This window comes from Phyllostomus hastatus, unplaced genomic scaffold (assembly GCF_019186645.2).
Source record: "Phyllostomus hastatus isolate PE091 unplaced genomic scaffold, TTU_PhHast_1.1 phas_scaffold_78, whole genome shotgun sequence".
NCBI classification, from domain to species: Eukaryota; Metazoa; Chordata; class Mammalia; order Chiroptera; family Phyllostomidae; genus Phyllostomus; species Phyllostomus hastatus.
Window position 1 is genome coordinate 86,887,706 of NW_025334041.1, and position 16,636 is coordinate 86,904,341.

The 16,636-nt window shown below is 35.4% G+C and overlaps 1 protein-coding gene across 4 annotated transcripts in view; it reads right to left on the minus strand.

Moving 5' to 3' along the window:
* EXOC6B (exocyst complex component 6B) overlaps positions 1 to 16,636 on the minus strand; it is a 556,350-nt gene that overhangs the window by 266,367 nt on the left and 273,347 nt on the right. For all 4 annotated transcript variants that reach the window (XM_045827528.1, XM_045827527.1, XM_045827529.1 and 1 more), the window contains 3 exons: positions 6,873 to 6,956; positions 5,504 to 5,550; positions 4,053 to 4,173 (listed from right to left, as the gene is read on the minus strand). In XM_045827528.1, the coding sequence (XP_045683484.1) occupies positions 4,053 to 4,173; positions 5,504 to 5,550; positions 6,873 to 6,956 (252 nt within the window). The remainder of the gene's footprint in view (positions 1 to 4,052; positions 4,174 to 5,503; positions 5,551 to 6,872; positions 6,957 to 16,636) is intronic.

Genomic DNA, 16,636 nt, shown 5'->3' on the forward strand with positions numbered 1-16,636 from the left:
ACCTCTCCTCTCCCATTTAATGATCTTCAACTTCAGTTCTATGTGCCTTGCAGAACACTGCCATTCCTGCTCCACTTTCTTTATGTTTGATCTTTAAAGGTAATCTTAATTATGTAAGAATATCCCTTAGTAACCAAACTAAAAACTTTCTAACTCTGACATTTCCCATGATTACTGACATATTTGGACCTATTCCAGCCATTTTAAGTTTTCTATTTATAATTATTTCCTTTTTTGTTTTCCTCTCATATTTTGTATTCAGTCGAGTCTTTTAAATTATGTTATATAGTGGTTATTAATAAGTGATCATATACTATCTGCTCACTAGTTTACTTGAAATAATCTGGAGTTTTCATGTAAATTTTTTAAATACTAAGCCCCTCCTTTGGTAGGTATTCTTAGCAGCATTAAACTTTGTAAATAAACAATCAATTATTTAGCTTTACCCATGAGTTTTTACCTCTTTTTAACATATTGTATTTCATCCTATCTCATCTTACATATTGGATTTCTTTTTCATTTTTCACTCCTCATTGTAGAACACCAATAAGATAGGTAAAATGTAAACTTTGAATCCTAATATGTTAGAAAATGCCTTCCTTTTGCCTTCAAACTAAAAAATACATATTTTCAGATGTGAAAAAACTGTCTGCTGTCATTTACCCTGCTCGACCCAAGATGGATGCATCCTTTCAAATTTAACTACATAGTCCTTCTTCACTGCAGGGAAATTTTCTTTTATTTCTTCGATTAATAAAGTCCCCTCCTTTGTGACTGTCCTTTCTCTCTATTAGATAAAGCCAAAACTCTACATCAATTATCTATGTTTCTTAACTTCCCTTTCATATTTTCCATCTCTATCCTGGGTGGGCTGAAAAGGCAGTCAAAATTTAAGTTCAAATTGTCTGGACTAACAAGTGACCTCAAGGCAAAGGCAACTGAAGTGTTGAGCCTGTCTCCTCAGATGGCCTGTTTCCCATGGGTTTGACCTGGTAAGTCCTTACTATCCTTACCAAGACTTAAAGAACATCTCATATGATATACATCCATAACGCAGCTCTGTTAGATATTTTCAGCTGAACCGTTGGTATGAATAACCTAGCCTTCTATATTCCTAAAATGAAAAATGATTATTACTTTGTAAATTCTTCTCCAAACACATAAGTTATTTATATTGGCTAAAGAATAGCTATTCTATTTGTTTATTGTTGTATTCTATTTGCTGTAATTGATTTTCCTGAATATTTTATGACTCTTGGCTGTTCATGTTGCGGAATGAAGGAGTAGGTTGATTACTATGAATGACTGGCATGGGTTTCATCCTCTACAGTTTTAAGTCTATTTCCCAAGAAACTGAATATAGGTTCTTTGTAAGTCGGTGGGGCAAATGAATCACTTTGTTCACAAAGCAGTACCAGAGAACTTCACTAATCATTCTGTTGCCTCCTTATTTATGTAGTAAGGTTGGTCAAATGATTTGGGTAAGCAGCTGGCTGACCAAGGGTTCTAGAAAGCAACCCTCTAAATAATTTCCCTTATGATTCATCCTAGGCCCACTCCTGCTCCTTGTATCTGTTGACTTTGAACTTTGAGTATTCCTATATTCCCTCCGGAAGAATGTCTCCAACTCTGACAATAACCACACCCTACCATACATGATGTAATTTTTATTCTCAGGCTCAGTCATTATTCTAATTCCATCTGCTTTCTAAGTTGAAGGAAATTTTTTGAAACTTCTAGCCTATAGATGGTACTTGGACAAGTTTCCCCCTTTAGTTGCTTTCCCCCCATGTTATTTCAATGACAGTTTGGCTAGGAGACCTGGAAGTACATATGCTTAGTACACCCTTTGACTCAAAAACACTTAAACTATGTGTGTGACAGGGAACAGATTTGAATGTGCATGTGGGTGTGTACAAAACCACTATCACAGTACACACTTTTCACCTAATAAAAACTGCAATATTTTATATCTGTAAAATGTAAGTTTTTTGAGTCATACTATTCCCTAATTTTTAATCTTAACAATACCTTTTCAGTATTATCATATTAGCAATTATATCAGTAGATCTAATATTGAATCATTTCTGATATGAACTCTTCTTTGTATTAGCATATTATCCTTATAATATATTATTAAATTTGAATTCTAGGTGAGATACTGTATAAGATCTTTACTGTTTTGAAATCAGCATGAGACTATTACACACATTAATACCTGAAATATTATGTCTTCTGAAATGTTTCCAACTTGTGTAATGAGTAATAATTCAGTGGAAAAAGTAAAAAAAGTAATTTTAAATAGAGTTTAAAATACAGACTTTTCATAAACAAATAACAAGCACTCCGATATAGTTTGTTTTGATGGTTGGGTCATTCTTATTTTGCTCTGCTTGCTGGGTAATGTAATGCAATAAACAGTGTCTTGAAATAGAATTCACATCTGTGGTATCAACTATTTTGTCTCATAACAGATAGAATGGCTCAGTGAGTAAATGCAGGTGATGTTAACTCATGTTTGAGTAGCTCCCTTGAGATACAATTCTCATACCACACGTCACCCATGTAAAATATATAATTCATTGGTTTGTAGTTTTTTTGTATAGTTGCAGAAATGTGCAAACACAAATACAGTCAATGTTAGAACATTTTCTTCACCTCAGAAAGAAACCTGTGCCCTTGGAGCCATTATATCCTTACTCCTGCTACCCACTTCTAGACCTAACCAACCCACTTTCTCCCCCTCTGTAGATTGATGCTCAGTGGGGGCAGGGGAGGGCATTTTATTATTTACTCTTTAATTCAAAAGAACATATGGTAGATCTAAAAGGAGAAACTCCATTAAGATTAATTTTCCATATACATGTATACTTTAATTAGCACATTTGGAGAGTGCCCTGTTTCTAATGACATGGAAAGCAACTGCATGATGAAGAGAGTATGCGGTTCTGCTGACAGAGCCCTACAGATTCATCACATGGATTCATCCAACGTTATCAGTCACACACAAAAAGTTAAGACCACTGTTTCAAGTAAAAGAAATTGTTTGGAAGAAATCTAAGTTTTCTAAAAACAAACAAACAAACAAACAGCTTTCCCCAGGAAAAAAAATTGGTAAAAGTCACTGAAATGAACAAATATAAAACAAACAAAATCAAAGATTTCCATAGAATAACAGTAATACTAGTTAATAAATATAATTGGGAAAAAAACCTTCCTTAAAATACCACCTGAAAAAAACTATAAAGCACCAAAAATAGGACTTAGATGGAGAACATAAAATATTTTACCAAAAGACATGAAAGTAAGTAAGAGAAAAGTACACATATTCCTGGTGAAAAACCCCAGATTTTTGAAATATATCTATTATTTCCAATTAAATTTACAGATGGGGGGAGAGGGAAGAGGTGGAAGAAATATGGCAAAGTAATTCTCAAATTATTCTTGAAAAATAATAAGACAGCATCTTTTAAAAAGAGAATTTTGGAGAATACATGTCCTACAGAAAATTAAACCATACTATTTCAGGTGTAATGATCAAAACAATGTTATGTTGATTCAAGTCACACAAGGAGAAGGAAAGGGAAAGGGGGTGTTACAGAGCTTAGAAACAGACCTTAGCATACATATCATTATATGACAATGGCAGTCTTCAAAATACCTTGGAAAAGATCAGATGTTACAAGCTGAATGTTGTGTTCCCTGAAATTCATATGCTGAAGCCTCAACCCCTAGTGCGGCTACATTTGGAGACAGGGCTTTAGATAATTAAGATCATATGAGGTAATAGGGTAGGACCCTAATTTGATGGGATTGGGTCCTTACAAAAGGATGAGGAGACACTAGAATACACCTGAGGGAAGACCACGTGAGGACATAATAAAGATGCGACCATTTGCAAACCAAAAAGAAAGTCTTCACGGAAAACCCACCATGCTGGCACCCTGATCTCAGATTTCAAATGACACACATGTGATTCTTTACAACAGTAAAACACTGAATACCACAGACAGTAAACTCGAAGTAAGAACTTCTCTGGGCTCCTTACATACCGAGTGGGTACGGAGTGCTGCGATGGTTTTTGACAGTGCCATTTCCCATAGTTCATCAATGTAGGCTCTGTTTACTAAGCCCTGGGTTGTATGTAAAATATGATCTTCAACCACAAAAAAGCTAGGATTGAGGAAAAAAGAAAGTACAGCTGTCAGAAATTACAGTTTACATACTATCTCCAAGGTTTGACAAACATTAAGAGCTGCCATTAAAGTCTAAGTTAATAGTCATTTTTTCTTATAGAAAGCTGTTTGGTATCCTAAATAAAATCAAGATTTCTTCGACTTAGCAATATGCCCCTGATCCTGATACCCTCTTAACCACTTTTACAGAAACTGGAGATACATTTCTGTTAAATGTTAACGGTGTTATCCAGCAATTTAAAAGGGAAGAAAATATTCATAGGAAAAGAAGGCTAATTTTATCATATTAAAAACATCAGGCCATTAGTACATTTTTTAAAAACCAATAGGCTTTAAGAGACAATAAAATATGAAATACATATATTTTAAGAACCCAACACAGAAAATATGAAAGTAATTATCCTTGTCCTTATATGAACTTTCCTAACAAACTATTAAAAAGGTATCTTACAAAGGTAAAAAACTGCAAACAACATTCTGCAGAGGCTTTTATATTTTTATGCATTTATAGTATATTTTAAGCTACCTTGCCTAAATATTCATACTAATTAAAACAATTCTTTAAATATGGAATATTCATGATATATTTAATCAAAACTATCAATTAAATGGAAACCATCTTAATCTAATCAAATTTATTGAAATTTCTTTAAATGAAAGAAATTTCATGGATCAATCCAATTTCCCTTTCTTTAAGCTGCAAAGGCATTATTTTGCAATTAGAATAAAATGCCTATATTTGGGATGTTCAGCTGGGAACTGCAACCCCACACTAGCACAGATACTGCAGATGAGGGGCAAACCCTGCACCCCCAGGATGAACCTAGCCCACTGTGTGTGCTTGTGAACATTGTTTCATTGGAGCACAGCCATGCCCACTTGCCCACTCGTATACATATTGTTAATAGTTGATCTTGCGTTGCAATAGAACTAAATAGTTGTGACAAAAAAAAAAAAATACTTATGGCATGGTCAGCCCCAAATACTTTATTATTTGGCCTTTTTAGAAAAAGTCTGGCAACTTTTACTGATTATTTGGTTCCCTCTTGCCAAGAATGGAGAAACAAAACATCAAATATAATGGGGCTACAATTCAGTGTTTCTCGCCCTTTATCCACAAAAAGTCCTTTGCAGCAATATAACATTGAAACCATTTCTTTGAAATCATCAGAAATTAAAAACTAAATCTTACCTTAAGAATTTAAAAAAAAGAATTTCCCAATGAAAATTTGATTTATTTTTTCCAAGTCTCACAAATCTATGTATTGAAAGTATAGAAATTTACATACACACACACATATACCTACCCTACAATTTGATTAAAGTATTTCCTGTAGCCATCTAAAGTTTCATGCTGCAATGAAGCAAAGAAGAAAAAAGTTACTATTTCTGTTTTGCTACATTAAGACAAAGTTAATATCAGCTTTTGAATTTCTTAAGATTCAGTTCCAAAGACTATTAGGTAAACATAATAATAGTACCTACCTCCTAGGGTTATAAGTGAGGGCAAAATAAGACTTGCAACAATGCCTGACACATAGAAATCAATGACTGACACATAAGTAAGGGCAAAATGAGACTTAGAACAACGCCTGATACTTAGAACAATGCCTGACACATAGATGTTGGAATTGGTATTTTTTTACATTCATCAACGTGGTCTCACCAGGAAGACAAACAATCCAATTAAAAAGTGGGCAAAGGACCTGAATACACACTTCTCCAAGGAGGACATACAGAGGGCCCAGAGACATATGAAAGATGCTCAGCATCACTAGCCATCAGAGAGAGATGCAAATTAAAACCACAATGAGATACCACTTCACACAGGTCAGAATGGCCATCATTAACAAATCAACAAACAACAAGTGCTGACAAGACTACGGAGAAAGGGGAACCCTAGTACACGGTTGGTGGGAATGTAGACTGGTGCAGTCACTATGGGAAACAGTATGGAATTTCCTCAGAAAACTAAAAATGGAACTGCCTTTTGACTCAGTGACTCCACTGCTGGGAATATACCCTAAGAATCCTGAAACACCAATTCTAAAGAACGTATGCTCCCCTATATTCATAGCAGTGCTATTTACAATAGCCAAGTGTTGGAAACAGCCTAAGTGTTCATCAGTAGATGAATGGATTTAAAAAACTGTGGTATATTTACACAATGGAATACTACATAGCAGAAAGAAAGAAGGAATTCATACTCTGAGACAGCATGGATGCAACTGGAGACTCATGCTAAGTGAAATAAGTCAGTCAGTGAAAGACAAATACCATGTGATCTCACTTATAAGAGGAATCTAATGAACAAAATAAACTCAGGAGCAAAAGAGAACCAGAGACATGGAAACATAAAACAGACTAACAGCTGCCAGAGAAAAGAGGGGAGGGGGAAGAGTGGAAAGAGGGGGAAGGGATTAATGAAAGAGCATGTATGAATGACCCATGGACATGGACAACAGTGTGGGAACTGACTGTGGGAGCGGGGTGGGGGTGGGCTGGCCAGAGGATGACAAAGGGGAAAATTGGAACAACTATAATAGAATAAACAAGAATAAAAAAAGTGGTCTCAGACTAACAACTAAAAAACATTTTAAGCATATGTGCAAAATAATTAAAAGATACAAGAAAAGAAAAGTGAGAACATGAGAAAAGTAAAGGTGGTGATACTACCATGTTAGACGGAGGCTGGAGCACCAAGCGGGCCTGTTTTCGCCTCTGTTTTCGGTAATAGTTCTCAAATGTTTCCCGGGCACCCTGTGAACAAATGAAAGGAAATGAGTTGACACAATTGGACCAATTACTCTAGTATTTCATAGGAAAACAGAAGCTCTCAGGTCAGGAAGTGAGGCCTCCCCACATTTCTCAAGATCTTCTATTTTAACAATGATAATAATCACAGAAAAAAAATAAAAAATAAGTATTACTATTTGTTGAACCTTACTTACAAATCCCATAGTGATGGATACAAAAGACTCTTAAGAGGAAACTACTAGAACTCAGCCTCCAAAACACCAAAGCTGGTTTCTGAATTGACTATCACAAATTCACAAGAATAGAGACAAACCAACATTCTCAAAGGCAGGAGTTGAGAAAATGTTCTTTAAAAAAACTTACAGAACATTCCAGAAGAAAAATGTCCAGAAAAAAATGAATCATGAGCAAAGAGCCAAAGAAGGCAGGAGAAAGGTAGGAACTGAGAACAGTAATTAGTCTTCCCAGACAGAATATATTCTATCACAGAAAGGAAGGGAGGGAGGGAGGGAGGGAGGGAGGGAGGAAAGGGGGGTTGGTTGGAAGGCCATGGAAATTCTTAGTGCATAGTTTCCACTTTTCTGGGGTTTCTGAGCTTAAACTTGAGGTGCTAGAGAACAAGAGCTGCCTCAAGATCTCTGTAACTGGTTTGAATGGAACAGTGTCCTCTCAAAATTCACATCCTTCCCAGGATCTCTCCATGTAACCTTATTTAGAAATAGGTCATTGAAGATGTAATTAGCTAAATTAATGTACAACCATACTTTAAAAAAATACAATCATACTAAAGTAGGGTACCCTTTAATCCAATAAAACTGGTGTTCTCAAAAGACAGGAGAAAAGACACAGAGATAGAGACCGAATATCATGTGGTGACACAGACAGAGACTGGAGTGGTGCCACTGCAAACCAGGGAATGCTGAGGAGGGATGGCCACCACCAGAAGCTGAGAAGATGCAAGGCAGAATTCTATCCAGAGTCTGAAAGGAAAGATGGCCTTCTGACACCTGGTTCTTGACTTCTAGCCTCTAAAACTATAACAGAACAGATTTCTATTGTTTTATTTTAAGCCACCCAGTTTGTGGCAGTTTGTTACAGCAGCCCAAGAATACAAATATAATTTCAATGCTTTTAAAACAGGATGCTCCCCTATTACTGAAGTCTAGTTTTAATTTAAGACTTCTCTAAATACACAGGAGTGGAAAAGACAGTATTACACGTAGATAAGAGCACTGATTTTGAAACAGCCAATTTCATTCAAATCGTGGCTCCACCCCTTCCTAGCTCTACAGCTCATATGACTAGTTATATAACTTCCCTTTCATTACTTTAACTTCCACTACTTAACTATTTAACTTTCACCAATAGATGTGCTGTGGTTTTCTCATTTGTAGAGATGCCAACCACACATAGGGATTAGGAAGATTTAGAAGAGTTACAAAGCTTTTAGAACAGTACCTGATACATAATACCCATAATGCAAGGGCTTGTTCAAAAATTAAGTAAAAAATGAATGAAGAAAGTAAAAGCCCTGCCCCTGTGAGAAAGTATAAACTTCCTGCAATACTCAGTTCAGTGTCCTTCACCTTCCCAAAGGTCTGAAGAATCTTATTTAGCATAACTTCTTTGAATAGGGAAAGTTGACTTAAGGTGCTAAACCATGTAAACTTAACAGCATGGCTTTGGAATGACCAAACGTTTCCTGTGAAGGGTAGGGCAGCAAATACTTTCAGGCTTCGTTGGCCATAGAGCCTTTGTTGCAACTACTTGCCCCCTCTGTTGCAGGCACATACAGCCATAGACAATGTAGACGTCAGTGTGGCTGGGTTCCAATCAGACCTTACTTGTGGCCACTGAAATTAGAATCTCATATAATTTCCACCTGTCATATAATATTATTCTTCTTTTGAATTTTTACCAACCATTTAAAAATACAAACCATTTTAGTTCACAGGTCATACAGAAACAGGCAACAGGCAGGATGTGGCCCATGGGTCGTGATTTGTTGACCCCTGGTGTAACTTGAAAACACAGGTTTTAAAATGCTGAAGTGATTATAACTGTACACACCTGAGTTTTTCTGCCTATAAAATAAAATCAAACATTAAGACAGCTATTTCAAGGCTTCCTTAGTCCATAAGTTAATGAGGTAGCAAATGATTCTGTGTTAAAAATAAGAAGTGGAAACTGCCTGTGGGTTTGTTAAAGTCATTCGCCACTTGTCACCATTGCACGGCATGGTGGTATAATTAAATGTCAATCACATTCCGTACACATTGAAGGGCTTTCCATTTTAAGGTTAACAGCCCTAAAGGCCCTTTATTATTCTGGTGTGACGTTACATATTCAACATGCTTTGGAGCCAAGATACACTGGCTGAGAATTTAGAGAAAGCCTTTTCTCTAATTAGACCATAGTATACAAATTTCATTATTTGTTATAAATGATGGAAAATCCACAAGATGAAATTCTATACAAAAACAAAAGCATGAACCTCTACTTAATTTTAAACTAGATACAGTCTTGCCTTTCAAATAATAATTCAATAGAAAAAAAACATAAGAAAAAAACAACTTACTTAATTTACAAAAATGAGTTAGATTTTCCCTAGAGGCTGTTAACTAAATCCACCTCTGATTATTCTACATCCTCTGCCAATTTTGTCAACTCGGTGCTTACAGATGAGATTTGAAAAGTAGGGGTCTGACCTGCCCAGCTGAGTAGCAGATGAAGTGCTTGCCCATTGGCTAAAACGTCAATAGAAGAACTATAGAGGTTTGCCACTTCAGCTTCAAATTCCTTTAATCACCAATATATTTTAAAACTCACATGCTGATGGAATAAGCTAATAGAAATAAAATAATAAGCAAGGAAGTGAAAAGATGTGTTGGTATCATTTTTTCATTTCATGTCATTATGTCACTAGTATCACAGTACTCCAAAGACCTCATAATGATTAATACACACAATATCACAGAAAAACACACCATTTAACATAGATAAAGTGCTTTGTTACCATGTGATGGACACTGAGAATGGTCCCTGCCCTCACTGAATTTATAGTCTATGGTGGGAGACTAACAAACAGGCAGCTATATTAAAATGAACTACAGAAACCTACAGATTAGGGTGGTGTGTGTGAGCGCACGCTGAGTGGAAGGAATGTCAGAGAAGACTTCTCAAAAAAGAAAAATGACATTTATACACAAAATTAAAGAACAAGTCAGAAGAATAAGCAAGGTAAAGAAAAAGGGAGAAAAAATGTTCCTTGTAGACACACAGGGGTTCAAAGAAGGAAGGCATCACGCATCCCATGAGTGGGAAGAAGCTATTCATGGCTGGAACTTCAGGGTTGAGGGAGCAAGACCACAAGAGATAAGGCTGGAGGGCTTTGTGAACTGTGTTAAAACACTTAGACTTCAACTCTAAAGACGGTTACAGTTGTAGAAACCCAAAATTGTAATGTAATGAATAGAATGAAGAAAAGGAAATTTAGATACAAAAAGATCGGTCAGAGCCTTGACCAGTGTGGCTCAGTTGGTGGGGTATCATCCCATCATCCAGCAAACTGACAGTCACTAGTCCGATTACCAGTCAGGTCACTTGCCTGGGTTGCAGGTTTGGTCCCCAGTCAGGGCACATACAGGAGGCAACCAATCAATGTTTCTCTCTTACATCAATATTTCTCTCCCTCTCTTTCTGCTTCCCGTCCCCCGTCTCTAAAAATAAATAAATAAAATCTTTAAAAAAAAAAGCCATAATCTGACATATTAGGAGGTACAAGCTGATGATAGATTGGATATAGCTGGTAAACCACAGGAAGAAGGCTGATGTGAGGCTTCCAACCTGGGTAACTAGTTTGATGGTGGTGTCATTTAATGAGAAAGGAAACATAAGAGAAGGAATATACAGTTAAATGCTATTCATGATTTCCACATTTGTAAATCTGCCTACTTGCTAAAAATTTATTTGTAATCTGAAAACCAATTCTCATGGCTCTTTGATAGGCACTTACAGATGTGTGCAGAGTGGCCAAATATTCAAGCTGCCTGATGCACATGTTCCTGACTGAAGTCAAATGAGGTAATGCTCTGCCTTCTTATTTCAGTTTCTGCAGTGTACTATTGGTTTGGCCAAAAAGTATGTATTCTTTTCCATAAAATAAAAGAAATGTTTTTCATTTTCACCAATAACTTTATTAATTTAGATATTTTGAGTATGTCAGCTCTCTGCTGTGTGGTATATCATTGACTGTTCTCAATTAATGTCTGGATTTGATCGCTATCAACTTCAACTGGTCTACCTGACTGTGGAGCATCATCTAGCAAGAGATTTCCAGCACAAAACTTCACAAACCACTTTTGACACGTCCGATTAGTCACAGCACCTTCTCCATACACTGCACAAACCATTTTTTTGCCTTTTAGTAGTTGCATTTTCATCTTTCTTGAAGTAACAAAGCATAATATGCCAAAAGTGTTGTGTATTTTCTTCCATCTTCAAAATTAAAATGGCTACACAAAAATTCACCAATTTTGATACATTTTTTTAAAATGCACATTGATATGACAGCTGTCACAATACAATCTAACAAAATTGTTTCGAATGACATTAAAGACAACTAAGTGCTACTAGAGCCACCATACAGGAAAAAAAAACAAACTTTTGGCCAACCCAATATAAAGAATTACCCTTTTCACAGCCTTACCTAGTGCCACATTTTTTTGCATTTCTTCTTTTTTTTAATTGAGATATAACTGCCACATAACATTATATTGTTTCAGGTGAACAACATAATGATACAATATTTGTATGTAATATAATGATTTGATATTTGCATATGTTCTGAAATGATCACCACAAAGAGCCTCGTTAACATCCATCACCACAGTTACAAGTATTTTCTTCTGTGGTAAGAAGTTTTCAGATCATTTTCTTAGCAACTTTCAAATATACATACAGTACTGACACAGTCACCATGCTATACATTATAGCCCCAGGGAGTGTTCATTTCATAACTGAAAGTTTGTACTTTTGACCACCTTCTTCCAATTTTCCCACCCCATAATCTGTGCTTCTGGTAACCATGTATCTGTTCTTTGTATCTGTGAGTTCAGCTGGTCTTTCTGTTTGCTTTTTTAGATTCCACATATAAGTGAGATCATACAGTCTTTGTCCTTCTCTGTTTACTGATTTAATTTAGCATAACACCCTCAAAGTCCATCCATGTTGTTACATATGATAAGATTCCCTTCTTTTTAGGATTGCATAATACTCCATTGTGTATATTTACCACATTTTCTTTACCCAGTCTTCTACAGATGGACACTAAGGTTGTTCCATATCTTAGCTATTATGAATAATGCTGCAATAAACATAGAGATGCAAGTAAGTCTTTTCAATTTCTCCAGATAAATATCCAAAAGTGGAATTGCTGGATCATATTGTTTTTAATTGTTTGAGGAAGTGACACACTGCTTCCCACAGTGGCTGAACCAATTTTCATTCCCACCAACAGTGCACAGTGTTACCTTTTCTGCACATCCTTGCCAATACTTGATAATTCCTGTCTTTTGGATGATAGCCATCTAACAGGTGTCAGGAGAAACCTCATTGTGGCTTTGGTTTGCATTTCCCTGATTGGTGATGCTGAGTACCTTTTCATGTACCTGTTGGCCATCTGCAGATCTTGTATTTTTATGCTTCTTAAAATTTTGTGCTTCCGAATTGTTGTGTAGTGTTTCTAAGCCCAATAAGGCAAGGTGTGCTTTAAGGAAAAAACACATGCTTTAGGTAAGCTTCATTCAGGCATGAGTTATAATGTTGTTGGCCATGAATTCAATATTAATGAATCGACAAAATATAGTAAATAATGTATCTCTAAAGAGAAAGATTAAAAATTGGCTGGCTGGTGAAAATGTTGTAATCAGAAGCTCACAAAAACAACACTCTGTATTTCCCCTCAGAGCAATGACTCAATATTCATTAACTCGGTTTTTATAGTGACTTTATAGAACATAGCTACCATGAATAGTAAAAATTGACTGTGCCTGGGGATATTGATGATAATGACCTGCTGTGTATTGGACAGGTTTTGTTTGTGAGTTCCAAATATCAAGTGTTTGGGAGCAGGAAGAGTTGGGTCTATAGCTCAGGGGAAAGAGTGAGGCTAATGATAGTGGAGTACAGAATCATTAGCACAGAGATGGTAAGTGAAGACTAGGAGAAAATGAGATAATCTAAGGAATATCTGTAGAATCAAAGCACAAAAGGGCCGAACACAAAAACCCAACTGCCACCAACAATTAAGAAATGTCTAGCCCTTTCTTGTAATTAAAATATAATTGTAAATGCTGACTTAGAGATTTTTCAACTACACAATTTAAAATGGAAAGTCGTGCCTAATACATAACCCTCTTTTAATTATTTGCTTAGCACATATCTCCATCTGGCATTATATGTTTTTTTGTCTGTCCCATTTCATTTGGATGCAAGCTCCATGAGAACAAGTTTCTTGTCTGTCTTATTTAGTGTTGTGTTCCCAGCCCCTATGACAATGCCTGGCATATAAATGGCATTCAATACACATCTCTTTGAATAAATGATTAAAAGTATGAATAAAATATTAATCAGTATTTTAAGACTTCATTTTCATATTTACACTTTTCAGCTATTACAATGATCAATACTTTGTACTTATTCAACTTATCCTGTTGTTTTTCTATCTCCAATTATTCTTTTAAAAAAGTTTTGTTCTGTTTCATAGAGATTATGACTTCTTCACACCAAATAATTTTTTAAAATTTTCTTTTGGTTCTTATAGAAAATGATCTTTAGAATGTTTCCTCTGAACTTTTAGGATGATGTTCCTTGTCCCATTTTATTCTGTACGATTGTCCATATCTCGTATTTTGTTTTGTGTTATTTCATCTCCCCAATCACTCTATCTTGAACAGGGGCGTTTTCTGAACCAATACTTTCTTCCAGGTTTGGTTTGTCATTTGTCTTTGGCCTATTCACCATTCCTCTGGCTATAATCTCAAATTCTTATGCAAGTAGCAATTTATAGCAGTTGATGCACACAGGTCCAAAGCCACTTCAAAGACAATCCACAAACTGATTCTAGTGTCTAGAAAGCAATTGTCCTACCAAGTTCACATGAAATATGGCTTAACATTCTCCTACCACACAGTTCTTATTTTAACTCTATGAACTTCTTTAAGTGAATAAAATCCACAATAATATAGGGAAGTCCTACCTGTGCTCTTATATAGTACTATTAAGTATTCTCTAGCCCAGAATGAACTGGGCTGCCACCAAAGTTCCTCTTTCCCCCTCAAACCACACTCGTTAAAACTTAAGAAGGAGAATCCATGCAGTGGAAGAGTGGACAACCAACATACTCATCAACTCAGGATTGGATGTTCATGCCAGAAGGCATACAATGGAAAAAGGATAAAATGTCTTCTGATTTTTTAAGGTTTGCTTTGTTTAGGGCAGCAAAACACACATAATTGGACAACTGGACTTCTCCATCCATTCAGCTCTAAAGTTAAAGAAAATTTTATTCAAATAAGACAATGCAATGTTAATTACCACCATCATTTATCAATGCTGTTGTAAGTTTTCAGACTTTTATGCATCTGAAGTATTTTAGTAAAAGTCAAGAAAAACTTAGACATCAAGCAAGACTTTGGTATTTTTTATATTAAATGTATACATCCCATCTGAAATTTAACTTAAATACTGCAATTTATATTATAAAGAAATCTCTACAATAAAATTCTGGCATTCACTTATAGAACAACTATAAGAAGAGCTAAATGATCACAAAATATATTCTATTTTCACTTAATGCTAAAACAGGAGAAAGAAATATCCTCCAGGAAGTGTTAACCTCTTCTTCAATTTACTGGGTACTTTATCTTCTAAATCCATACTTAATTTACCTGCATTTTGCCTTGCATAATTCTCTCCTGTATATAATGGACATCCATGTTGTTGGCCCAAACTTTCAGGGGAAAAAAATCTGTTTTAATTTTTTTAATTCAATTTTTTATTTGCTTCTATTTAGATACTTGTTTTTTATTATAAATTTTAGCATATATAATAACACAAGAAAATTTATGTAACAAATAATTACAAAACACAAGAACAGACACAGGGTACAAGAAATTTTATGTACCAGTAACAAATTAGTACTACCCATGTATAATACATATCCTTATTTTTCCCTAAAAAATTTGGGCAAAAAAGTGTGCATAATACACAGTAAAATAGGGTAAATGTTATATCATGTTTTGTGGTAAACTTGGAGAAGGGTGCTAATGGTCAAATGCTCCAAGAGCCATTTCCAAATCCCTAAATCTAATCATTAGTCCTAGCACTAGATTTTACCAGGGAATGACCCAGTTCTTTTAAGGCTATACCAGAAATTGTTTGGGGGTTTAAAAAAATCTTTTGCTTTTAGCTGTGTTTCCTGTATTACCCAGCTCTTTTTTATATTATTAATACAAAATTAAAATATGTGACTTAGAAAAAACAGACAGTAAAGCAAAGAGAGAAAATATTAGTCATTCATAATCCCATCACCTAGATATAATTAATGTTTACTTTTTAGCATGCTCCCTTAGGGATGGTTTCCTATTCTAAATAAATAGATATCTCACATACACACATATGTACAGTATTTAGGCACACATATAAGTAGGATCATATTGTAATACTCTTTTCACTGACCTCTGCATGCAAGAATCTGTTCTCAAGCAACGTAATTTAGCACAATCCACTTTTATTACACAACACTGTTCCAAATCCCTTTCTTCAAAAGCACACAATAAACTCTCATATGAATGCTGGAATGAACATGGGTTTTGAATAAATGTTTAAAAATAAAAATTTAAAAAAAGTGATATCTCTAATTCCTCATGTGTCTAGACAATTGTCTGGATATAAACATGGGAAACACAGTATTGCCACTCAATGTTGGCAAATGAATGAGGCTTTTTGTTTTTATCTATAAAAGTGGTAAAAAAATTATTGCTAACAAAGCTCAAAAGTCAAATTTTAGCTACTACAAATTACAAATGTGCACCAGTAATCAAATAAGTCAGGATCATGTGATCCTTGCTCTTGAGGGTGGTGGGGGAGGACAGATGAAAGACCTTTCCATGGATTTGTCTTCATAAAAGGTAATCACGTACAGCATGCACACAAACACCCTAAACATTCCATACAATTACCGAGCCCCATATGCCACCAAATATCAGTTTGATCTACATGCTAGTTTTGTAGAAGTAAGAAAAACTTATGCTGGGACAATGCTACTTCATATGGGCAATGTGTCTATACAATAGGCAAAGAAGGACAGACCTTCTATCCTCTTCATTAAATATTTACTGTGCAATTATTTAACCAAACAGCTCTTCATCTAGTAAGTCTTTCCTGGTAGAAATTGATATGGGATCTACTGGAAAGTGGGCCGGGTCTGTCTAATCAATCACAATAACAGAAATTTAACCCTTGGATTGAGAAGCAGCTAAAGACAAGTACACAAAGAAGAAGAGCAGGAAATGGAAGAAGAGAAGCACACACCATTGTTCTTCCAGCTATGCCTACAGGAAGCAATATTTCCATTTGGTCTTGGGCAAAGCCTGTAATTTCACTACCCTGACTGCAGCTGG